Source organism: Pan paniscus, chromosome 3, assembly GCF_029289425.2.
Source record: "Pan paniscus chromosome 3, NHGRI_mPanPan1-v2.0_pri, whole genome shotgun sequence".
NCBI classification, from domain to species: domain Eukaryota; kingdom Metazoa; phylum Chordata; class Mammalia; order Primates; family Hominidae; genus Pan; species Pan paniscus.
The window spans coordinates 187,725,378-187,752,010 of NC_073252.2; the positions used below are offsets into that span (position 1 = coordinate 187,725,378).

A 26,633-nucleotide genomic window follows, 5' to 3' on the forward strand; every position below is an offset into this window, starting at 1 on the left:
CGTGGGCACGCTCGGGGCCACTGCTCCCGCCACAGGGACGGGCGCACTCGACAGCTTTCAGGACCCACAGCACCAAGAGGACAGGCAGGAGCCAGCAAAGGAATGACGCTACGAAATGCACCCCCAAAGCAACCAACCAATCCAAGTGAAAACACGTCTCAGGGCTCCCTTGGTTTTCCCGCGTGGGCGGCCCTGCCCCCCTGTTCTAGCCCGGCCCAGGCACGCTCCACCCTACCCTGGCCAAAGGGGCCCCTGTCTACCAGAGCAGAGCCTCCCTCTCCAAGGCTCTGTTGCTCTCCCTCTCTAGCTCCCTCGCCCGCTCCCTTTCTCTACTTCCCTCTCCACCTTGCACGCTCTCCTCCCTCTCTTTCTCTCTCTCTCTCTCTCTCTCTCTCTCTCTCTCTCTCGCAATTTCCCCGTCCCTCTCTGTCTCTCTCTCTATCGCTGTTGCTCTCTCTCCTTCCGTTTCTATCTTTCCATCCCTCTGTCCTTTGCTCTTCTTCAAGCTGTCTGTGTCTTTGTGTGTCTGTGTGTGTGCTTGTGTTCCCGCGCGTGTGCCCGTGTGTGTCTGTGTGTTTGGGAGTGGGTTTGCTAGTGATTGTGGTGGGGTGTGTCTGGATGTCCGTCAGTACCTTTGTCCTGGGATCAGGCTGCCAACTCTATTGCCAGCGCGTGGGTGTCACAGTTGCCCTGATAGTCTTGCACACGCAGGTGTGTGGATCTCGTTCATTTTCATGTAGACAACGAGAGCGAAACCACAGAGAAAAGAAACGTCCCGTGCATCACGGCCTGACGATGGATTCCTGTTTCCTGCAAAATGGGGAGTCTGCAATATAGCCTGTTTGAAACTGGAAAGGAGAGCACCGACACGATGCTGGCGTTCCACGCATTCCTGGAAGTTTCTGGGTCCCCACAGAGCTCGGGAAACAGTCAACATGGTCACACTTTCGGGGGGCGGGGGCAGAGACTTGAGCAACAGGCACCTCTGCAGAGGGCAAAGAAACGTGGAATCCAGAATCACGCTTTAGTTGGCCTGAGCGTGACTCCTGTGTGAATGGGACTATCCGCCTTGCGCTCTGTTGCAGGGCTCAACGTGGGAATATGTCATCTGTGAACCATGTGGATGAAAAACGGACAACCACCTGAGTCTCAGCTCATTGCTCTCTGGGGAATTCGCTCATTCCTTCGGAAACGGAATTCGTCTGAATCGCTCCGGGATGAAGTAACTCAGGCTGGCGATCCGGAGGGCCCAGCACTTAGCCCGCACTGGGCACCCAGCATTTTCCCGAAGTGCTGGGTCCTGTTGGTTCTGGAGGCAGAAGACCGTTTTTCTGTCTGCCTTCCTTTATCTGTTTCCTGCTCCTTTTGTCCCTCGGTCCATCCTTCCCTCTGTTCTTCCCTTCCTCCCCTGGTTTTTTCCTCCCTTTCTCCCTCCCTCCCTCTTTCTGTCCTTTCCAGGGTCCCTCAGTCCATCCACCCTTTCCTAGCTCCATCCTTCCCTCCCACTCTGTCTCCGTTCCCGTCCTCATTTCTGCCTGCCTTGCCTCTTGCCTGGAAAGGGCAGCACCCCGGTTTGCACGGGGTCTCGGGTCTACATTTAGTTGCACGGCGCTCCATGGTGCTGGCAAGGAGGCTGGCGGGACAGGGGTTGGCAAGTGATAGTGAGCGAAGAGGCAGAGGAGTCGAGACGCGGAAAGGAGAACTGGCCTGGCTTCTGCCCCGGCCCAGCGCTTCGCGGACTGAGGTCTCCGCCAACCCGACTGAAGAACGCTGGGGAAAAAGGGATGAGAGCTCCGCCTGGGCTGGTTAGAAAACCTAGGCTGCTGCCTGCAAACCCGCGCATGCGCAGTAGACAGTCCACCTCCCGGTACCTGGGCGGGCCCTGGGATCCCCGGGATGCTCAGGAAAGAATGACAGCCCTCCTCTGTGTGGAGTCTCTCACCGGACCTGGAACTCAGGGATCCTAGACAGGTCAGCTGGAAGGGAAGGCACGCCTCTCCATACCGAGTCAGAGGTTCACCGCGAAAGAGAGGGCGCCGTCCTGCCCCCACCCCGCCCCAACCCCGCTCCAACCTGCTCCTCCAGCGGAGCCCGGTGTTCTTCCTGGCGGAGGAGTGGTTCCAGCAGAGCGGGCTCGTCCACGTCCTTCAGCTCCCCCAGTGGCGCCGGATCTAGGAAAGGTCGTGCCTTTTGCTGAAACTCTGGTGTCTACTGGAGCTCATATAACAGGCAGGAGGTGAGTGTAGACGAGCGCCCTGGCTCCTGGAGCGGTTGGGAGGCGCCGGGATGGCTGGCATCTGTGCTTGAGATGGAGGCCTCCGGGGTCGCGAGCTTCGGAGGTGGAGGTGCCCCGTCTTCGGGTTCCCACGCCGCCCCGGCGACCTGTGGCCCCAGCCCCACCACGGGCTCCCCTGGGACGTGGGTGGCGCAAGCACACCTTGGCCCTGCGGCCCCGCTTGAGCGGGCCCAGGCTGTCCCACCGCGCAAGGGCCCGGCAGGCCGTCGCGCTGCGGGTCCCGGTCCTCCCGGCTTTTGCCCGGGTGCGGAGGCCACCGAGGAGCCTGAGGGTGGGAGAGCGCCCCTTCCGGAGGAGCCGGGGCGGCGTAGGCAAAATCCCCGCGCGCCGGGGCAGGTTGGGAGATCCCCTCTGCCGGCGCGGCCCGGCTGGGCTGCAGCACGGGGGCGGCCCTCGCTGCCTGGCTCACGAAAGCCCCCTGTGGGAGAGCCCCAGGCGCGCAGGGCACGTGGGGTGCGGGAAGCCCCGTTCCCCACGCGCCGGTGTGGGCGAAGGCGACCCACGAGGGAGCAGGGTGACACCCGCCGGGGGCCGCGTTGCACAGGCCGCCTGCCTGCGCGGGCGCCCTGCCACCCTGTCCCGGGTGCCTGGCCCTTCGATTCTGAAACCAGATCTGAATCCTGGACTCCGGGAGGCCCGTCTCTCTGGCCAGCTCTTCCCGGGCGGCGATGCCTGGAAAGCGATCCTTCTCAAAGGCTCGGAGGAGCAGGGCGGTCTGGGATCCGGTGACGGCGGTCCGCTTTCGCCGGCCTTCTGGCGGGCCGCGTCTCCCGGGCCAGGGCCGAGATTCCCGCCGGTGCTGCCTCAGCTGGCGTGACCTCTCGTTCTGAAACCAAATCTGGACCCTGGGCTCCGGAATGCCGATGGCCTGGGCCAGCCGTTCTCTGGTGGCGATGCCCGGGTACGGGTTCCGCTCAAAGCAGGCTCGCAGGGCCTCGCTTTGGCTCGGGGTCCAAACGAGTCTCCGTCGCCGTCCTGGTCCCCGGGCTCCCGCGGGGAGGGTGCTGTCCGAAGGTGTCGGGAGGGCCATCGCGGTGAGCCCCGGCCGGAATTTCACGGACGGACGCGGGCAGAGAGAGGCCGGCGGGCTCCCGTGCACCTCAGCCGGCCTGTGCACTGCGGCAGGTGCAGCCAGGAGGCCCTTAGAAAGACCTACCACCTCCACCGCGTTATGAACATGCATGAGCTCGGGGCCCAAGGTCCCGGGGTAGCCCGCCCTCCGAAGCCGAAAACCACAGGGACCAGGGCCTTGTGGGGTGGGTGGGTGTAGGGCCGGATTGGAGGGGAAAGAGGGGCTTCGGGGGCTGGCTGTCTGAGGTTCCCGAGTAATTCTATGGAAACTGGAAGCCGCTGTCTTGACTCAGTTTTCAGGCAGAAACCACCCTGAAGGGTGGAGTGTGGAACTGAACTTCCATGACAGTCTTGAGTTTTCCAGGCCCTCTCCGGGAAGGCAGCAATGCCTGTGGGTGTCGTGATAGTCTCACACACGCAGGGGTGTGGATCTCGTTCATTTTCATGTAGAAAACGAGAGCGAAACTGCAGAGAAAAGAAACGTCGGGTGCATCACGGCCTGACGACAGATTCCTGTTTCCTGCAACAAGGGGATTCTCCACTGTGGCCGGTTTGGAAACTGGAAAGGAGAGCGAAGTCACGATGCTGCTTTTCCACGCTTCGCTGGAGGTTTCTGTGTCCCCGCAGAGCTCGGGAAACAGTCAACATGGTCACGCTTTCGGGGGCGGGAGACACGTGAGCAACAGGCCCCCTTGCAGAGGGCGAAGGAACGTGGAACCCGGAATCATGGTTCACTCGGCCTGAGTGTGACTCCCGTGTGGATGGGAGTATCCGCCTCGCGCTCTGTTGCAGGCTCAACGTGGGGCTGTGTCGTCTGTGAACCATGTGGATGAAAAACGGACAATCACCTGCGTCTCCGCTCATTGCTCTCTGGGCAATTCTCTCATTCCTTGGGAGGCGGAATTCGTCTGAATTGTTCCGGGATGAAGTGACCCGGGCTGGTGATCCGGAGGGCTGGTGAGCTGGTGAGCGCCCCGCAAGCAGACGTGGCTGTCGGCCGAGCACTCAGCCTGCACTGAGCACCCAACATTTTCCCGGAGTGCGAGGTCCTGCTGGTCCTGGAGGCAGAAGACCGCTTTTCTCTCTGCTTTCCTCTCTCTGTCTCTTGCTCCCTTTCTCCCTCTGTCCTTCCCTTCCTCCCTCCTCCCTCCCTACCTCCCTTCCTCCCCCCTCCCCACTTTCTCTTTTCCAATGTCCCTCTATCCATCTGTCCTTTTCTCTCTCCATTCCTCCCTTTCTCTCTGTCTCTGTTCCTCTCCCCATCTCTATTTTTCAACATTATATGATCCCATTGTGTGTATCTGTGTGTTAACATTTTTTAGCAATAAAATTCATTTTCATTAAGCTATGTACATTGTTATTTAGACACATTATTTATGTATGTGCATTTGTTTAATAGACATAATTTATTTCAGCGTTATTCTACAGCATAGTGTAAGCATAACTCATAAGCAGTGTCAACCCAAAAATTGTGTGACTCGCGTTACTGTGATTCTTTTATACTGCAGTGGTCGAGAATAAAATCTCTGTATCTCCAATTTATATCTGTGTATTACCATTGAATTGGCCCCATTTCCTGTAGTGATAGAACACTATTCCCGGACTATGACAAGAGCTGTGGGCTGTGGGGAGGTCAGGGATAGGATGACACAGAAGTGACGATAAGACATTCTCTTTTTCACATCTTTATTAAATTCAAATTCCATATGAAAGAAATTTAAAATTCCAAACAACATTGTTTATTTCATTACATAAAATGAAAATTATAAAGCAACCAAACAAGTAATTAATACACTTAGATAATGAAATAGTGTATGATCTCAGTACAAAATACAAGTAGAATATACGTCAAATATAACAAAATACACTGTCTTGTAGTACGTGATGAAATCTCCATATCCTGCAATACAGTACAATCAATTGAAATGTATAAAATATAATAAAATATAAATTTAGGATGTTTAAAATGAAATGAAACATGAGGCAGGTCAATAAATAAGTATAATCATTTACCATTTAATATATCTTGACTTAAATTTTATGTAGAAATATTAAAAGTAAGCAGCTTGCATAGTAATTTTACTATAATTATATCAAACTAAAAATATATAGACATTTTCCCACAGGGAGTGCTATTAATGGTTTGTGGATATTAGTACTCCATGGATTCAGGCTGGAAGAGTGAGAGCCTACAACCTTTTCTGGATTAAAAGAGAAGCAATTTCTTGGTAAGGCGGCTCATGCCTGTAATCCCAGCACGTTGGGAGGCCGAGGCTGGCGGATCACCTGAGTTTGAGGCCAACCTGGCCAAAGTGACAAAACTCTGTCTCTACTAACAATACAAGAAAAAAAAACTTAGCCAGGCATAGCAGTACATGCCTGTAGTCTCAGCTACTTGGGAGGCTGAGGCATGAGAATTGTTTGAACCCAGGAAGCAGAGATTGCAGTGAGCTAAGATTGTGCCACTGCACTCCAGCCTGGGTAACATAGCAAGACTGTCTCAAAAAAAAAAAAAAAAAAAAAAAAAAAAAAGGAGCACATAATTTTATATTTACTTTTCTACAATCTAAAATATGCAAATTCACGATCACATTCTAATGTTTTTCTGATTATATAGAAACGCATGACTGTCATCAGACATCCAAAAGGCATCAAATGTCTAACATGAAATATAAAATTTGTCTATAGTCTTGGCGGTCTGCAAAATTCAGGGCTCACCATTCTGAGTATACCGCTCAAGTTTCTTTCCTACGACTTCTTCAGGTTCTGTCATTTATTAACACAGTGTGTCTAAAATTGTCACTGCTGGTCATCTGGAAGAATCTGAGAAGAAGCGGATCCTTGTTCTCATTCCCAGAGCTGCATCTCTGCTGAATAGGGTCAGGGTGCTCACAGCTTAGCCTCATCTGATCCACTGACAGTCTCAGTTATCTCCTGCCCAGGGAAGGGATGGGCTTCTCTATCCAGGGCTGAATCCCTAGGACCAGGCAGTGTGGCTGGGACAAGCCAGCTCTCAGCAGGGAAGACATAAGCTGCCTGGGTGGCCATGGAATACAAGGTCTGCACCTGGGCACACAGAGGCCCCCGGAGCCGAGTGAGCAGTGTCAGCTGCTCACAGGTCAGTGGAGAATGGATCTGCTGTGCCCACACCTGGGCTAGGTCTTGATAAACAGCCTCTGACATAGCTCGCACAGAGGTCACCAAGCTTTTTCGAATTGACGGTGTTTGGACTCCTAGGGCCCGAGACCTATGCCGCTTGCTGCGCCCAGTGCAAGCCCTGGAACGTCCCCTATGGTGGGCATCACAGGTCTCCTGGATTTCACTGTTGTGCACAGCAGTGGAGGATCTTGATTTTTTATTCAACGACAAGCTGCACTCCTTTTCTGGACAGTTCCCTGCAAAGAAAGCATGTGAGAGACTCACCAGAGCAGTCCCCACAGACCCTGATTTCCAGAACCCCCTGTACACCCAGGTGAACCCCACTTGTCTCTCCCACTCCTTCCTGACCATCTCAGCACTGGAATGAAGTGAGGCTGAACCCCTTGTGAGTCCCCAAATATTCTCAGAGTGCTAAGATCTCAAAAATTTACTTGTCAATAAGTAACTCCCTTTCCGCTCAAGCCTCGTATAAAAGTTTCCTGATTATTTGCCTTTTGGGGCAAACCAAAAACAAAAAAACCACCACCAACAACAACAAACACCAAGATTCTACCTGCTGTGCCTTGGCAGCTGTCCTTGGAACTGATTTTTCTTTTCCTGCAGTTTTCCCGATATGAGCTGGACTCTGGTTCTGTGAACACAATGAGAGTTTGAGAAAGTGCCTCCAACTGAACACCCTGAAATTCCTAGTCCATCCTGGACACACAGGAGCTGAGGTTACCACCAAACCCCAGCTCTCTTCTGTTCTCCAGTGTCCAGGATCTGTACGGCCCTGGCTGCCAAGGAGCTCCCAGTTTCCTTGCCAGGGGAGCCTGTGTTGCTTCCCTGTCCCTTCTCACCTTGAAAGAGTCAAATCTTACCTGATCCAGCAGTGCTGTTCCCAGCCTTGAGCTTGGTTTCCTTAGAATTCTCCTTGTTTGGATTGGGCTCCGATCCTGCTGCAAAAGAAAGTTTAGATGACTCACCTCTCCCTAGGCAGAGTCCCATAGTCTATCTCTGATGCATTTTTGCGAATCAGTCTTTCATGTGAAGCTCTTCTGCCAGTGTCACGAGTGAACACATTTCTCAAGTCCCCTGAGGGCACTAAGCCATTTCCCATCCCCAAATCTCAAAATAAAACCCTGCTAAAGACACAGCTCAGTATCCCTGATTCCAACCCTCCTTCCAGCCTCCATAGGAGCAGCCCAAGGCCTTACCCTGCCTTTGTATGTGCTTCTCACTGGAATGGGAGAAGGCGGTCTTGCCTTTTTCTTTGAATGGTTTCTTCTCATCTGAGCCCTTTTCTGTAAAGGAGATCTGCTGGAAAGGGGGCTGGTCAGTGGAGCACTGGATGGAGGAGCAGTGGAGATCGTGGTCTTCATTTCCCTTTCCCATGTTGAAGCTCAAGTGAAAGGTGTGCTCTCTCTCACGTCCAAAGGCAGAGTGTAGGTTAGTCTGCTAGACCTGCCTTTTATACGTCCTTCGGCTGGGCGTGGCTTACTCTTATTGGCTGAAGAGTTTTCTCATTCCTGCTGCTTCTTAGAGCCTCAATCAGAAGTTTCTTGCTGTAGTTCTACTGGGGACCTAGATACAGTTAAAGGGAGACATTTTCAGGATCCTGTCATGGTGTCCAGAAAACAAAGAACCGGGAGCACAGGGACCGGAAAATCGGGGAACCATTTCTCCCTATTTCTGTCCCAGTTCCTACCTGGAAGGATTTATGATCCTGTTCACCTTTCAAGATGCACAATTAAACATGCCTATATTGTCATATGTTATATATTTTGCACAGAAAGAGAATTTATTATACATAGTGTTAACATTGTATGCATAGATATTATAATTTCTTAAATGCTTGGAAACAACACATGTCAAATTATGGTTGATTGTATTAGATTCACACATATATGATGAAATAAAAATGCAGAGAAAAAATAAATACCAAATGAAATGGCCCTTCCTACCTTAAAAATGGGGAAGATAATTAGATCAAATGCAATAAAATTGAATTGATTAGGTTGAGCCAGTGCTAACCTAATTAGCCCCCGATTCCTGAGGTAGCAAAAAGTCTCGGTGGAAAAACTTTCCCCCCTTCTCACCCTTCCTCAGTCATCCTGGGAGCGCCATTGTGTTCTGTGGACTTTATTCAGCCTCCCTAGTAAAAATGGACTTGGTCTCAAACAGGTAACCCAACTGATCACAAGAAAAACAGCCTAGATTCTGAACATCAGCTCCTGTCTTCACACCGCGGACACCACCTGAATCCCATCAAAGCCCACATTGTTTCTCAACATCCACCAGCAAGACGTATTCCAGGGCAGCCTCTCAAAACTGCCTCAGTGAGACGGGGCAAGGTGTGGTGGAGCTCCAGGTTCAGAATAGCTGCCTCATCCCTTCCTACTGCGGCGGAGTCTGTCTCTGCTGGTCAGAGCCCTCCAACTAGCCTAGTCTATGTCCAAGCAAGTGTCCCCTAAAAGGACCTTCTTGTCTCCCCCTCTGCTGAGGAAAGCATGCAGGAATGAGACCTTCTATGTTAAGGAGTACTCAGCCTCCAGTCCCAAATGACTTGATTGACTGATGAACTGATTCCTTGAGGAGGAGAAAGACACAGGGAAGAGACTGTGTTGGGTGAGTCTGTGTTTTCCCAGCTGTGCTGCCTGTGCAAATAGTGGAACGAAAAAAGAATTAGTGGTAGACAGACACTGCCTAGTGAAATTGTCCTAATGTAAATGGAACTTATCATAATATGATATCATTATATATTATAATATTATGATATAAAATTTATTTGACATCGAAATAAATTTTGATATATTATGAAATAACATAAAATTTGGTCAGGTAATTTTATAAATTTTGTAACAACATTAACATATAAACTCAATAGAAAGCTAGGAAAATTGTCTGCTCTTGTGTAAATGACTGCTTTTTGGATAACTCTGTAAAAGCTGTGAAGAGGGGTCTGCTACTTACGTGATAGTAAGTACTTGATAAGACATCGACTTCCACATCTTTGCTGTTTTTAACCAGTGCCCTCTCAAGATATGAGAATATTTTACTCCAAGAAAGTGTTTTCATAGATATCGTAATAGGAATTTTGTTAATTTTAGTTAATAAATTATTATAACATTTACTGATTATTAATAATTTATGTCATTGTTAAAATATATTCCTGCAGAGAACATATTACCCATGTGTTTTGATTTGTCCTTTAATCTCAGGTAAATTTTTTAAATTTTTATTTATTAAATTCTATTTATTTTAGACAAAAGAGACCTTGTAACTGCCATATGATGTACTTTCTTAGAAAGAGAAATTCTCAGGCAAAACTCAGGCCTGGCCGGGCACGGTGGCTTATGCCTGTAATCCCAGCACTTTGCGAGGCCAAGGCTGGTGGATCACCTTAGGTCAGGAGTTCAAGGCTAGCCTAGCCAACATAAGGAAACCCCAGCTGCACTAAAAATACAAAAAAAAAAAATTAGCTGAATGTGGTGGCTCATGCCTGTAATCCCAGCTAGTTGGGAGGCAGAAGGATTGCTTGAACCCAGGAGGCAGAAGTTTTGGTGAGCCGAGATCACACCACTGCACTCCAGCTGGGAGACAGAGCAAAACTCCGTCTCAAAAAAAGAAAAAACTCAGGCTTATTTTTATCAAAATCTAGATTGTAAATAACATTTCTAGGTGTCCTCTATTTTAAATAACATTTCTAGGTGTCCTCTTTCAATAAAAATCCAAACCAAAACAAACAAAAAATTTCTAGGTAATTCATATGAATATTAATAACTGTTAAATTGGGTACTTCTATTTTTAAGAGAGGGGTTGTTATATGGATGTTTGATGTGTCAAACATGTACAGTTAAAATTGTACCTTTTTTTGACAGAGCCTCACTCTGTCCCTCTGGAAGGAGTGCAGTGGTGCAATCACAGCTCACTGCAGCCTTGACCTCCCAGACTCCAGTGATCCTCCCAAGTCAGCCTCCCAAATAGCTGTGACTACAAGTGTGCACCACTATGCCCAACTAACTTTTAAAAAATTATTGTAGAGATGAGGTCTCACTCTCTTGCCCCAGTGAGGCCTTGTTATGTTGCCTAGGCTGGCCTCAAACTCCTGAGCTCTGGCTTCCAAAGTGATGAGGTTATGAATGTGAGCCACCACGCCCAGCCAAGATTAGACCTTTCAATGAGTGCACATCTTACCTCAAAAAAAGAAAAGAAAAGAAAAGAAACTTATTAAAAGATAAAGTCTGAGTTAAAAATGGGTTCACATTAATGATTTTTAATTTGGTACTTCTATTGTTAAAAGAGAGATTGCTTATATGGGTGTGTTTATGTGTAAAAAGCTAGTTAAGGTCGAATCTTTATTTATTTATTTTTTGAGACAGAGTCTCACTCTGTCACCCAAGCTGATGTGCAGTGGCACAATCACAACTCACTGTAGCCTCAAACTCGTAGAATCAAGGGATCCTGCTATGTCAACATCCCAAGTAGCTGGAACTACAGGTGTGCACCACCGCACCTGATTAATTAAAAAAAAAATTTAATAAAGATGTGGTCTCACTATGCTGCCCAGGCTGCTCTCAAACTCCTGACCTCAAATGATCCTCCTGCCTTGTCATTCCAAAGTGATGGGATTACACAGGCTTAAGCCATTGTGCTCAGCCAAGATTTTACCTTCAATGAGCACACATTTTACACCACAAAAAAAATAATAAATAACAAAGTCTGTGTGAGAAATGAGTTGAAGTATAGATAACACAAAATTGGCATGTTATTAGTTGTTGTTGAGCCTAGGTAACAGGCCTATTGTACTGTTTCTTTTATTTTGTGTATGTTTTAAATTTTCTGTAATAAAACATGCATAATAATACAAAGTTGATCTACACTGTTAGCTCTTAAGATCTTAGTGACTTTGGGGGAGCAAAAGAGAGAAAGTGGTTGCCAGGACATCCGTGAAGCTGGTTCTATTTCTAGGTTGCACACGTGTGTTCACTTTGTAATAATTCATTGAACTTTACATGATTTCTTTGTATACGTCTTTCTGCATGAATGTTATACATATATAAAAATTTAAATATTACCTATTTGCACAAAATTTTAACTTCATATCTCAGAATAATAGCACCGTTTTGTACTGTTTTAAAGTGGGACATGTTTGCTCAGGGCATCATCAGATGGATATTAATATTCCAAGGTATTTACTTATGTTGTAACACTTCGGTGACCTTCTAGGTCTTCCCATGTTTACATCAATTTAGTAAGTAAGATAGTTTTAATTTTTTAGGGTATAGGCCAAGCATGGTGGCTCATGCCTACAGTCTCAGCTCTTTGGGAGGCCAAGGCAGGAGGATCATTTGAGTCCAGTATTTTGAGTTTTTTTAGGATGCAATTATTATTCAGCAAAGTCCTCTCCCCACGGTGAGGTTCAGCAATGCAAGGGCACCTAGTGCATATTATGCATTTGGTATGAGTAGAACTGGATTGAATCAGGAATAAAATATGTAGCAGAGGTCAGTTCGGCAAGGAAAAGTAGGTAATGCAGGTAAGATCAGAAGAGCACAACCCAGCAGCAAATCTTTCCATTTATTTCAGGAACCCGTTTGCCACTAGTTCACCGGAAGAGGCTGATTTAAACCATTCATTTCAGGAAACCATTTGCCACTAGTTCATCTGAAGAAGCTGATTTAAAGCAGCAGTTTGGGGGCTTGGTTGTACCCCATAGTCACCCAGAGAGCTTTAAACAGCACTATGGCTCAGGTCCCACTGCAGGGATTCTGAGTTCACTTATCTATTGCCTTTTGAGTTTAGGTAATTTTAAAAGCCTCCCTGGTGATTCCCGTGTGCACCCAGGGGGAACAACTGCTGGTTCGGGATGAGAAATGCATTTGCTGTGCATGCATTCCATGTGTGCAGCGGTGATTTGCCCCATGGCCACTCCTGAGTTTGGGGTCTTAGAAAATACACTTGTCCTGTTAAAAATCAAAAAACAACTTCAAGACACACTCAGCTGTTTGACTAAAATGCAGCAGGAGAAAATATCTTCTCAAAAGATGTGTCTGGATGGCACTTGCTTTCAGAGTAAAAGGTGGTTTCAAGCACAATATAGCACTTTTTTTCTATAGGCTTTCAAGGCCTTTTACTATCATATCCTTATGAATCACAGGAATAAAAAAATCATAGTTATATAACTGTCAAATATTGTATTAGGAAAAAAATTAAGGGCATGTCTTCCATGCTCAGGTATCCTGATTAAAATCAGTTAAGACCCATCTGCCCGGGGTGGTGGCTCACACCTATAATTCCAGCACTTTGAAAGGCAGAGGCTGGAGGATCACTTGAGCTCAGGAGTTCAAGACCAGCATGCTCAACACAGAAAAACCTCATCTCTGCCAAAAATACAAATATTATCTGGTTGTGGTAGTGTGCACGTGTGGTCCCAGCTACTTGGGAGGCTGAGGTGGGAGAATCGCTGGAGCACAGAATGTCAAAGCTGCAGTGAACCACTGCACCCCAGCCAGAATGACAGGGAAAGAGACCCTGTCTCAGAAATAAAAATAAATAAAGAGACCCATTCTTTCAGACACCCTCATTCTTCTACATAAAACACGGTGCTTTTGACTGAAATGTTTTAAGATGAACTGAAGATTCTCCCATAATCAGGAGCAGTAGATGGAGGTTGCTCCCTTCCTGTTCTTTGAGTTGAAGCAAGGCAGAGGTCTGGAGACTCAAACTGGTAAGTACTCAAACTGGTAAATATATCAACTGCTTTCTTTTCATATGAGGTATTAAGCTATTCTTGCATTGCTATTTAAAAAACCTGAGACTGGGTAATTTATAAGAAAAGAGTTTGATTGGCTCATGGTTCTGCAGGCTGTACAGGAAGCACCAGCGTCTGCTTCTGGGAAGGCCTGGGGAAGCTTACAATCATGGTGAAAGAGAAGCAGGCATCTCACATGGTAGAAGCAGAAACAGGAAAGATGGGGGAGGGATGGGCCACACTTCTAAACAACCAGATCTCACGAGTACTCACTATCACAAGGACGGCACAGAGCCATGAGGGACTCACCCGGTGATTCAACCATCTCCTCCCCAGGCCCCACCTGCCACATTGGGGATTAAAATTCAATATGAGATTTGGAGGGGACATCTAAACTATATCACATGACCATCAGAAAAACAGATGAAGAATTCATGGTTTCTACTGTCCAGAAACTTTTCATCTAGAGGAAACAGATTAATGGCTGAATTCAGCATCCTGTGGTCAGAAGGGAAACAGATTAATGGCTGAATTCAGCATCCTGTGGTCGGAAGGGAAACGGATTAATGGCTGAATTCAGCATCCCGTGGTCAGAAGGGAAATGGATTAATGGCTGAATTCAGCATCCTGTAGTCGGAAGGGAGAAGGGAGCTGCACAGGGGGCCTTGGCTGCATTTGCTCCATTTCCCTTATGCTGTTCCTTGAGTTCCGATGTCACTACCTGAAGGGCTATTCATGGACGAAGAATTATTGTTATTGTTGTGATTATTTCTATTTCTTTTATCTTGGTAAAAATAAGTTTTTAGCTTCTCATATAATTGTCCTAAAAAACCCTACGAGTTTTGCTTAAGTTTCTTGTTATCATGTGTTATAAAAATTGACAGGGAAGTGGCTAAAACAGATTAAAATTACACAAGCTCTAAGAGTCAAGTCTCTGTTGGGAAGGCTTAGGAAAGACACAACTGGAAATACTCCACCAGCATGAACATCAGAAACATGGGGTCCAGTTTCTGTTCCAGCCCTGCCCAGATCCACCCTCTTCTAAGGCCTCATCCAGGTCTGGCCTCACCCTAGAGTCTTCTCTCACAGAACTCATTAAAGGAGACCAGAGATTCGGGCGGGGGCTCCTGCTGCCTCTCCTGAGCTGGTGCCCACAGTTTCCTAAAATGGAAAAGCAGATAAGTGGAAGCAAATAATTCTATATTTGGGGGTTACAATTTCTTTTTCATTGAAGCTAGCGCTTCTAGAAACACCTCACCTAGCAACTTGTTTTCCATTCCTGCAAATTCAGTAGCTGCTCCACAAGGCACAAGAAGGTAAATATAAATATAAAACATCTCTCTGAACAGTTCATCCTTTTTTCTCTATGCCTTCATCTGTCGATATAGCTTTTATTCTGCACATTTTATTTTCCAGGTAAATAATTTTTTAAATGGAAGAAAAAATAGAAATGCTAGGCCCTTCATTTAAGTCCTGAAAATTACAGAAAACTTAGCACCCAACTCCCCAGGGTGCTATGAGGATTAACTCACATCATGTAATGTTTCCTGAACAGTGCTCTGTAACAGACTTCTGAACACATAGTACGTGCTCAGTAAATATTGTATTAACTCATGTGTACATGTTTTCCAAATGCAGACTTACTCAAACATTGATGCCTTCTCTAGGCTTTCTAAACTGCAAAGAGCCAGCAGAAAATGACATGTTTGAAAATGGCGATTGGTGGCTTCCACTTTGAGCCAAAAGTATTTGTGTTGTGGTAACAGTGTTGGGTGTCAGGAGCTCTGTGCTGTGCCTACTTTCTCTAGCTGAGTGCTACTATATTGGATGTAGTGGAAGAAACATCAGCATTAAGAGGAGACTTTTTAAAGAAGCCAATTCATGGACCCCTTCCAAACCTGCAGAATCACATTACTAAGAGAGAGCCTGGAGTCGGAAATAATTCATATGCACATTGAAACTTGAGAGGCAGCCGGGTGTGGTGACTTATGCCTGTAATCCCAACACTTTGGGAGGCGGAAGTGGGCAGATAACCTGAGGTCAGGAGTTCAAGACCAGCCTGGGCAACATGGCCAAACCACGTCTCTACTAAAACATACAAAAATTAGCCAGGTGTGGTGGCTGGTGCCTGTAATCCTAGCTACTCGGGTGGCTGAGTCTGCAGAATCCCTTGAACCTGGGAGGTGGAGGTTGCAGTGGGCCAAGATGGTGCCACTGAACTCCTGCCTGTACAATGAGTGAAAACTCTGTCGAAAGAAAAGAAAGAAAGACAGACAGACAGACAGACAGAAAGAAAGAAAGAAAGAAAGAAAGACAGACAGACTTGAGAGGCAAGGCTTAGCTAAGTGGCTCTCGGCCCATGCTTCCAGCCATAATCACATGGCCAGCTTAAAGAAATACCATCACTTGTGCCCTCCCCAGAGACTCTGTCTATTGATCTTCGTGGGAGCATCTATGTGGGTGTAATTAGAAACTCAAATTTTCCCTCTTTGATGATAATATAATATCATATATACAAAAATTCTAAAGACCACCAAAAAACTCAGATTTGATAAATTTAATAATGTTTCAGGATGCAAAAATCAAAGTACAAAAATTGATAGCATTTTTATACACTAATGATGATCAAGCTGAGAACTGAATTAAAAAGTCACTTCCTTTTACAATAGCTACAAAAAAAAGGTAAAATGCTTAGAAATACAATTGGTCAAAGAGATGAATGATCCCTTCAAGGAAAACTATAAAACACTGATGAAAGAAATTGTACATGACACAAACGAGAAAAACATCCCCATGCTTATGGATTGGAAGAATTATGATCAATAAAATGACTCTACTGCCCAAAACAATCTACATATTAAATGCAATTCCTACCAAAATGCCAATGTTATTTTTTATAAAATTAGAAAAAAAACCCACTAAAATTCTTATGGAACCACAAAAAGAGCCTGAATAGTCAAAGCAAATCTAAGCAAAGAGAATAAAGCTGGAGATATTACATTATCTGACTTAAAATTATGCTAGAAGGCTGTAGTAACCAAAACAGCATGGTACTGATATAAATCGACACATAGATCAATGGTACAGAATAGAGAACCTAGAAATAAAGCCACATACCTACAAATGACTGATCTTTTACAAAGTCAACAAAAACACACACTGGAGAAATGACATCCTATTCAACAAATTGTGCTGGAAAAATTATATTTCCGTATGCAGAAGAATGGAATGGGACCCCTGTGTCCCACCATATACAAAAATCAACTCAATATGGATTAAAAGACTAAAATGTAAGACCTGAAACTATAAAAATGCTAGAAGAAACTCTAGGATAAACTCTTCTAGACATTGACTTGGACAAAGAATTTATGACTAAGATCTCAAAAGCAGATGTAACAATAACAAAAATAGACAACAGCAACTCAATTAAACTAAAAAGCTCCTGAAAATGAGCTTTCTAATTAACACAGTGAACAGAAAACCTATGGAATGAGATAAATGTTTACGAGTTTTGCATGTGACAAAGATCTAATGTCCAGAATATGCAAGGGACTCAAACAGCTCAACAAAAATAAAACAAGTAACCTCATTAAAAAGCAAGCAAAGAACATGAACATTAAAAAAAAAAAAGACACTGATGGTCAATGGTCAAGAAGCACGTAAAAGATGCTCAACCTTGTGAATGATCAGAGAAATGCCAATTAAAAACCACAAGGAGATACCAACTTACACCACGCAGAATGGCTATTACTAAAAAGCAGAAAAATGCGCTATCGGCAAGGATACAGAGAAAAGAGAACACTTATACATTGTTTGTGGGAAAGTAACTTTCTACAACCTCTGGAAAACAGTATGGAGATTTCAAAATAGACTAGAAATAGAACTTCCATTTGATTCAGCACTCCCACTGCTTGGTATCTACCCAAAGGAAAACAATTTGTTACGTAAAGAAAATACCCATGCTGACATGTTTATCACAGCACTATTCATAATAGCCGATATATGAAATCAATTTAAATTTATCAATCAATAATCGAATAAAGAAAATGTGCTATACAAGTATACCATGGAATGCTACTCAGCCATGAAGAAGAATAAAATCATGTCTTTTGCAACAACATGAATAAAACCGGAGGCCATTACTGTAAGTGAAAAAACTCAGAAACAGAAAATCAAATTCAGTATTTTCTCACTTGTAAGTGGGAACTCAATTAAGCATACACTTGGATATAGAGACTGGAAAAATAGACACTGGAGAATCAGAAAGATGGGAGGTTGGAGAGGGTTTAGGAATGAGAAAATAACTAATTGGAACAATAAACAACATTCAGATGATTGTCACACCAAAAGCCCATACTTCATCACTATGCAACATGCTTCTGTAAGGGAGCTGCATTTGTACTCTTTAACGTATTAATAAAGAGATTTAAAAAAAAAGGCCTGGTGCGGTGGCTCAAGCCTATAATCCCAGGACTTTGGGAGGCTGAGGAGGGCGGATCACGTGGTCAGGAGTTCAAGACCAGCCTGGCCAATATAGTGAAACCCCATCTCTACTAAAAATACAAAAATTAGCCAGGCGTGGTGGCACATGCCTGTAGTCCTAGCTACTTGGGAGGCTGAGGCAGGAGAATCACTTGAACCCGGGAAGCGGAGCTTGTGGTGAGCCGAGATTGTGTCACTGCACTCCAGCCTGGGGAACAGAGGGAGACTCGGTCTCAAAAAAAAAAAAAAAAGAGAGAAAAAAAAAAACTTTGGCTTTTATCAAGAGGACAAACTGAATAGACCTCATAATTTTCATAAATAATTAGATTAGGCAAAAAATTTTAATAAAACTACATAAAAATAATATTGTATTTTAAGAATGGTATAGAAAGATAATTTGATGAATTAGAGTAGTTAGTACTTAGCACGTACAATATGTTAGGCAAGATTCTAAGCCACTTAGACCTTTATGGACAGAATACATAACAGAGTAAAATAAATAACAGAAAGATTCATTGGCAATGACAAATTGACATATTTTCAATCATATTAGATGATATTAAAACCATTAACAAATTTACTGTTTTGTTTCATAATAAAAAAGAATGTTTAATAACTTCATTAAAAAGTTGGCTAATTAGGCATATAGATAAATGGGCAGCATTTTGACCAGTACACAGGGGATACACAATTTCAAAGACCAGACAAAATTATTTATTTATTTTTTGGGGGAGAGAACAGTTTTATTATCTGGGGATACAGTGGGGTCTTCTCCCTGGGAGGTGGGGTCTTCCACTGGTTATCCCCGCCAGGGCTCCAGGGGGCGCCATGCGATTCAGCGCTGGGCTCCGCTGGGGGCCGGGCCTTGGAGGAGGCGAACTGTGCAGGGAAGCAGCAGCTGTGGGGTCCTCACCGCCCGCTCCGCCGGGCTGCACCCGGCCCCCTGGTGCTCCTCAGGCTCCCGCCGAGTCTGCGTCTCTGGAGGGCAGCGAACCATCCTGCCCAGAACCTTATCCTCACAGTCCAGTTTGACGCAGGTCAGGCATTTCTGCTTCCTCCTCTCGGGATGGACTTTGCACTTGGGTTTCTTCCAGTCCTTCCTCCAGCCGCTTCCCTGTCTGCTGGAGCTTAAATTCCAGCCTCACAGATGTTCCAGCTGGGAAGGGCGTGTCCAGGGCGCTGTCCACACTGGTCTCCCGGAAGGCCCGCTGCACGGGCGGGTGCTTGCAGATTCCTCCAGGGCCACCTGCAGGCCCCGGCGCTGGCCCGGTGAGCTCGGCCCCTCCCGCGTCCCCCGCGCCCACCCACGGGGCCAGCGAGATCCGCAGCCGTCTCAGGCTTCCCCTGTCACCCCGGCCCTGCGAAGTGGGTGTGCGCCCCTTAGTTCTCCGAGCCCGCCGGGAGCCACCTCCTCCCCTGCCCCTGGGGGGAGCCATGCCCGCAGAACGCTGGGCAGAGGCGAAGGAACCCGGAAATGTCCCTTTCTCCACACTGACCTTCGGGTCTGCTGGGTCCTCTCCACTCCCTCCCACCCTGCCCGCGCTGTTCCCTGGGGCCCGCAGTTTCAGCAAAGTTCCCTGCCGCGCCGGGAAGCCGTCCTGTTGCCCACTCTCACCCTTCCTCCTTTTCCGGCCCATTCTCTCTCCCCACTGGGTCTCCGACACGACCCTCTCTCCTCCCGGCTGTCCCCGGAGCCCCTCTCCGCTTCCCCAGCTCAGCCCCGTCTCTGATGGCTTCTCCCTCCCACCCCCAAGCGAATCTCCGGGCTCCCACGGGGTGCCCCCGATCCCCGGGGTCTAGGTCAACCGGCAAAATTATTTTAAATGGGAAGATTTGAATTCCATTGAATTCATGAAAGCAGGAATCCATCTCGTCATATTTTAAATAATTTTGAAATGATAATAGCAATTATCAATTTAAAGTTTAACCAGAATTCAGAATACCCACCATTTTACCAGAAAAAAAAAAAACCTGTTATAACTAACCAACTAAGTCAGTAAATTCTCAGGATACAATATTAACATATGAACATCAGTGGCATTTTTTTACAGTAACAACAAAATATCTGAAACAGGAATAAAGATAGTTCCATTTACAATATTAGCAAATAGAATGAAGTACTTAGGAATGAGTTAACAAAGAATATGAAAGATCTGCATGCTGAAAACTATAAAATGTTGAGGAAAGAAAATGAAGAATACAAAATGGGAAATATGTGTTCATGGATTTTAAAAATTAATATTGTTAAAATATCCATACTACACAAAGTGATCTACAGAGTTAAATTTCTATCAAAATTTTAATGCCATTTTATTAAAATGTAGAACAACAATTTTAAAATTAGTATGGAACCACAAAAGACCTCAAATAGCCAAATACTGAGAACAAAAAGGCTGAAAGCCTCACACTTCCTGATTTCAAACTATATTACAAAGCTGTAGTCATTAATATAGTATAGTACCTACATAAAAACCAATAGAACAGAATAGAGGACCCAGAAATAAACTCACAGATATACAGTCAACCAATCCCACAGAATGGAGAAAGGATAAACACATCAAGGAGTGGTGTAGGAAAAACTAGATACGCACAGACAAAAAGTAAACCTTTCTCTGATGTCATCACAAAATGAATTTGAAATGAAATAAAGACTTAAACATAAGAACTGAAATCATGAATCCTCTAAAAAAAAAAAAAAAGGGGAAAAACCTCCTTGACACTGGTCATGGCAATGATGTTTTGGATTTGACACCAAGAACACAGTCAACAAAAGCAAAAATAAACAAGTGGAACTATGTCAAAGTAAAAATTTTCTGCACAATAAAGGAAACAATCAGCAAAATATAAAGGCATTATATGGAATGGGAGAAAATATTTGTAAACCATATGTAGGATAATATGTTACTATCCAAAATATATGTCATACTAATCAATACAAAAAACCCACAGCAGAATTAAAAGCAATTTCTTGATTAATAATTGGGCAAAATATATAAATAGCAATTTTTCCAAAGATATACAAATGGCCAGCAGGTATATAAAAAATGCTCAACATCACTAATTATCACAGTAAATAAAATCAAAATCACAATGAGGTATCACCTTATCGTGGTGTTTGGATACCTATTATCAAAAAGTCAAAAGATGAAAAGTGTTAGGGTGTGGAAAAAGAGAACACTTGTGCACTGTTGCTGAGGATGTCAATTGGTGCAGCTGTTATGGAAAACAGTATGGAGGTTCCTTCAAATTTTTAAACTAGAACTACCATTAATCCCAATTAGGAGTATTTAGCCAAAGGACATAAAATCAGGATCATCAAGGGTATCTGCACTCCTCTGATACAGATAAACTGAGAGACATAATTTCAGCTTTAATAAAAATGAAACTCATCCACAACAATATTGATAAATCTTGAAGACATTATGCTAAATGAAATAAGCTGAATACAGAAAGACAACTACTGCATGATGTCGTTTGTATGTAAAATCTAAAAAAGTAAATAAAAATTTTAAAAAGCCATGGAAACAGTAGAACGCTGGTTCCCATGGGCTAGGAAGTGGGGAAAGTGGGGAGATTTCCATGGAAGGGGCGCACCTTCAGTTACAAGGTGAGTAACTGCTGGGGACCTAATGTACAGAATAGTGACTATAGTTAACAATACCGTGTACTTGAAATTTGCTACAAGAGTAGATCTCAGGTGCTCTCACCACACACACAGAAACGTATTCACTATGTGAGGGGATAGATAGGCTAACTAGCTTAACTGAGGTAATTTAAAGACCACTGACATCTCAAAACACTCTATTGTACACCCTAAAAATACACACTTCTCAATTTGTCAATCATAGCTCAACGAATGGAGAAAAAAATAAGAGTAACCAGCAGGTCATATCTAGCCACACGGAAACTCGATTTAAAACACGCTTGGCCACTGTTCGCAGCTCAACTCGGGAACGGCCGGAGCGCTTCGGGCCCCTGGACTTCGACGCTCCTCCCGCGCCCCCGTGGCTGGGGAAGGTACAGTCGTTCCCAGGATTCCAGGCACGCAGATCCGGCAGGGCCATCGCCGTCCCCTTGCTCTTGCCGCAGCCCCGTTAGGCTCCGCGTTTCGGGGCCTCCTGGCCGGGGAGGCTGCCTGTGGCTGCCCGCGCGCCCCCGGGGCTGTGGCTCCGCCGGCCCCCGCTTCGGCCCCGCGCAGCCCCTCCGAGGCCGCAGCCGTCTGGCGCCCGTACCCGCGGCCTCTGCCCGTACCCGCCGCCAGCGCCTTCGCTGTGGCCGCTCCTCCCCCTCCCCGAGCCCGAGCGGGCCCAGCGGAGAAGGAGGGCGGAGAAGCTGGAACCCGAACGCGGAGCTGCAGGCGGCAGGTGCGGGAACGGGAGAAGCTATGGCCTCGCACAGGACGGCTGCTCAGAGCGACACGAGCAACCGCCAGGAGCTCCGCACGCAGCTGGAAGAACTCAGTAACGTACTCCGCTGTGGGAGAAATGGAGATAATAAAAGTCTGATGTAGAAGTACTCGCAGAGAACCATGCTCCTTGGTCAATCTCAGATTATTATCAGACCTACTCTAATGATGTTAGTCTTCCAAATAAAGTGAGTGACTGAACTGTCAGATCAGCAAGATCAGGATATTGAAAGTCCTGCTTTGAATTCTAACGACAAGTTATAAATAGAAAATGACGCTCATCCTGGTACTGATAGGACAGCAAATGTTAAGTGTAGACAAGAGGGTCATCTGCCTCCAATTCACAGGAGCCAGCCTCTGCATTAGCAGCACAAGATACGTCCTTAGAAGGTTCGTCATTAGCTGGAAGTTTGAGAGCTGCAGCAGAAGCGGCTTTGTCACAGACTGGATTTAGTGATGATGAAAATACTGGACTGTATTTTCAGCACAGCACTGGTTTCTATTAAGATTCTGAGAATCAAATATATTATGATTTAATTTATTACTATTGTGATGTGGAAAGTGGTCGCTATCGGTTTCATTCTCGAGTAGATTTGCAACCTTATCAGACTTACAGCACGAAACAAAAATGAAAAATTGAGAAAAGAAAGGATTCTTCTACAAAAAAACGATGAGGAAAAGGATTTGAATTCAGAGGATCAAGAAGTCTTCAGTGTTGAACATACAAGCTGCAACGGGAAAGACAATTTCACAAATGTGAAAAAAAAAGCCAAAATAGGCATTCATCACAAAAATAATCCCCAAAATTCACTGTTGCAGTTAGTGGAAATACTATGGAATCTCCTTTTAATGAAAACATCTCAATTCATCGTTAAGGATGAGAAAATCACGGAGACTGATAGTGAACCAGAAGAAGGTGAAATTACAGACTCTCAGACCGAGGGTAGTTACGATGAAGGCATTACCAGTAAACGCAATGCAACTGCAAAAGACACTGAGGAGGAAGATGAGGAAAAAGTGTGGACCTCATATATGAGAGTAATTGTCATTAGATCACCTGTGCTACAGACAGGATCATTCTTCATCATTACTGCTGTAAAACCTGCTCCAATTGGAAGAGAAAATGGCATGGAGCATACTCTTCGAATCCCTGAAGCTGGTGTAAGTTTCATGCAGAAATCTCTTTTGACCATGACTTACAAAGTGATGTCCTTTTGGATCAGGCAGTCAAAATGGAACAATTGTTAATGGAAAATGGATTGTTCAGCTGAAAACTCAATGTGACCCTTATGAACCTGGGCAGGGAGGTAAAGTGAAAGTTGGAGACACTGTGTTATCCTATTACATTCACCCTGGCAGAAATAGCTGTGCTGGATGTGAACCAGGCAGGTTAGAGCTCACCTTTTCCTTGATAAGAAAGATGAATCATTTGTTGGTCCATCATTAACTAAGAAGGAAACGACTTGGAAAGAAGAAAAGGATTTTAAAAATACATGAGTAAAATATGGTTTACAGAATACAGACTACAAAGATGTTAAGATACTGGAGAATCAAAAATATAAAGATAGAGCTGGAAAACATAGGGAGCAGATTGGAAGTGAAGGAAATTTCCAAAGAGATGCTGCTGCTGCATCTGTTCATTCTGAAATTACTGATGGCGACAAAGGTCAGAAGATGTTGAAAAAGATGTGTTGAAAACAGGAGAAGGCCCGGGGAAGGATGGTGGGAGAATAAAAACTCCAATACAGCTTCAGCTTTGGCAAACACATGCAGGATTGGAGACAGACAAACCATCCTCAGTTAAAGAGACTCACCTTCTCCAAAACAAGAACAACAACAACAACTGGGACAAAGCACAGGAGAGGTTTGCCAAAAACTTTCCAGATACTAAACTTCCAAAAGATGACCTAGGAACCATTCCTCGGGTAAAAGGGACTGAGGAGTGAAGGTTAATCACAGAAGAAAACTCAAGCTTTTTTATAAATAGAGTTTGGAAACTCTTATTTTATTGCAGAATGTTTCTCCCCAAAAAAGTCAGTGGCATAAGAAAGCTGTGTCACAGTTTACCCCTTCCTGATTCAGAAATGTGTAATAAAATGTGGTTTGCAGCTTTTAAAAAACACTTTTTAAATTAATAATTAGTGACTGAATTAAGTTATACAGTAAGTGAACTAAAGTTCACAGGGCACAGATAAGTTTATCAAACTTTACTATTTTATCTTGTCATTTACAACATCCATATAAGCAATTAGCCATATAAGCAAAATTCATATAACCACTTAAATGCTCATTTGTCCTTGTCTCCATATATTCATAGTAGCATGCACAGAAAATACAGCAAAAGAAACATCTAAAATCTATAAAAATAAATCTGACAATATACATTCTTTTTTATGTCCTTCAGGACCTAGATAAAAAATGTTGAGACATGAATAGTGATGCACACATTTTCTTATATTTGGAATAGCCTAAATCATATTAAAGAACTAATGAACAGGTGACATGTCACAGAAAATTAGTCTTTTATTGTTTTCTTCGGTGAAGAATCTGCATTTGTTGATATATACTGTGCATTCAGCATTGGTATTTGGTTTGTTTCATAGCTAATGAAATGTTTATACATGAAAAAAAGAGTACAGTATTGAAATAGTCCATGTGCTGGCATTCATACTTTTTATAAATACCATTGCAGGCAATGAAGTTGTGCCAGAAAAATCTGATTTTGAGTACAAAAGGAATACTTAGCCAGGGCCTCAAGCTCAATATATTTATTGAAAATGTCCTAAATTGCCATAAAACATTATAACATTAAATTACTCATTTCAATAAATTATGAATTAAACAAAAAATACGAATGATGTCTTTTATGGATCAGGGAAGTGCTAATGAGACAGAATGGCCATTGAAGCCAAAAGGTCTGAATTCAGGTAGATAATTTTACTCATATTAGTTTTAGGTTAGAGAAAACAATACTTCTGACCATATACTATTTATTGCAGTGGAGTATTTCAAAAATATGTACATAATATATAATTATTTTTCTAATGGTATAAAAGTAATCACACTCTACAAATTATTACAATATGGTCTATTGATGAGAGGGGTGTTTCAAATGAAAAAAACTTGGAATTTCTCATGGTGATAGATGCCATAGAAAATCTATGTAAAATATTTCAGTCATATATGCAATTATTGATATTTCTGCTTTTCAGAAAAGTAATATACTTTAAACACTTAATGCAGACAATTAAAATCACCAAGAAGTTACAAGAATTCACAGAATGCCTAATATAGTTGAAAGGAAATTAAGAAAACCTCCCAGCACTGGAAGTAAATAAAGGTAATGATCCAGAGAAGTAATCAACCTAAGAGGCCAGGGCTCCACTCAGAGGCCAGGGCTCCACTCAGATGCGTCTGATTACAAGAATGTCAGGTCCGTGTGGGTTGTTCCCTTCTGACAAGGCAAATGGAATAAATAAAGAGAAACTGCCTGCAGGCATTGGAATGCGGTGTCTCCCATATGTGAGGATTAAATTATAAATTATGTCGCACACAAGGAGATGAGCTACTGGGGTGAAGCATCAGAAGAAATTATATGGCACATAAATCTCAGATATTGAATTTATATTTACATGTTTAAGTCAATATAATGGAAAAACAAGAAACCAAAATAATGTGGAAAGAAACTACGAGCTTGTCAAGCTATCTTTGGAAAAGAGGCCAATGAAAAGTAAAGTATTGAAAGTGTTGTAAAACAATTTAATGTACAACATACAAATTACATATTAAAATAGGCTGAGCCAAAAAGAGGGCTAGTAAAGTGAAATGCTGATCACAATTAATGTAGTCATATATGTTATAGAAGGCAAATTAATAGAAAATATAAATATATTTATATATGAAGATTAGATTGAGAAGAAATAAAAAGCATTTAATTGTTTTACCAGACTCTAAATAGGAAGGCAACAAAGAATCAGTGACTTGTAAGTTTCAGAAATTGGAAACCAGACATGAAACCTTTAAAAGTTTAGGGTGTAATATATGAAAAAAAAGGTAAATTAAGAAATACTTAGAAGAAATAGTGGTTTGGGTTATTTTGAATACTGCTTAATAAACATGAGAGTGCAGTTGTCTTTTTTGACATGCTTATTTTGTTTCCTTTTGATATAAACCCAGCAATGAGATTGCTGCATCATATGGTAGTTCTATTTATAATTTCCCCACATTTCTGTATCCCGAGATCATGGTCATTTTCTTGACTATTCTGATCTATTCTGCCTCAGTTTCCCCCTAAGAGATCTTAGGGTCATAATCATATTGGAGGTTGAGGGGCTAGGTCACTTTTTCTGGAGCTGTTTCCTGCTGAGTGGGTGTTATTTCTGCCTAGTCTGGGCCCTAAAGTTTCTTCCTGTGTGATCTAACTGGGTGTAAACCATGTAATTTGTGGAACCAGTGGGCAAGATGTTGGCAGTCAAATGTTGAAAGCC

General features: G+C 44.1%; 1 protein-coding gene and 2 pseudogenes across 1 annotated transcript; 1 reads left to right on the plus strand and 2 right to left on the minus strand.

Moving 5' to 3' along the window:
* Positions 1-5,191: 5,191 nt before the first annotated feature.
* On the minus strand, positions 5,192-7,535 carry FRG2 (FSHD region gene 2). The gene is made up of 3 exons (XM_055112153.2): positions 7,387-7,535; positions 7,080-7,157; positions 5,192-6,762 (listed from the first exon to the last, which is right to left on the minus strand). Exons 1-3 carry the CDS (start codon positions 7,511-7,513, stop codon positions 6,257-6,259), a joined length of 711 nt encoding a protein of 236 aa, XP_054968128.2. The 5' UTR covers positions 7,514-7,535; the 3' UTR covers positions 5,192-6,256.
* An 8,343-nt stretch (positions 7,536-15,878) lies between these two features.
* Positions 15,879-21,519, minus strand: LOC129397653 (retinoic acid receptor responder protein 2-like; annotated as a pseudogene).
* On the plus strand, positions 21,321-24,092 carry LOC103783302 (angiogenic factor with G patch and FHA domains 1-like; annotated as a pseudogene).
* Positions 24,093-26,633: the final 2,541 nt, after the last annotated feature.

Excerpts from the sequence above, each read along its gene's own strand:
- FRG2 (XM_055112153.2), bottom strand. The coding sequence starts at position 7,513 with ATGGGACTCTGCCTAGGGAGAGGTGAGTCATCTAAACTTTCTTTTGCA. Across the intron at positions 7,158-7,386 it reads GAACAGCACTGCTGGATCAG|AACCAGAGTCCAGCTCATAT; the intron begins GTAAGATTTGAC and ends TTGTGTTCACAG. Across the intron at positions 6,763-7,079 it reads CAGCTGCCAAGGCACAGCAG|GGAACTGTCCAGAAAAGGAG; the intron begins GTAGAATCTTGG and ends CTTTCTTTGCAG.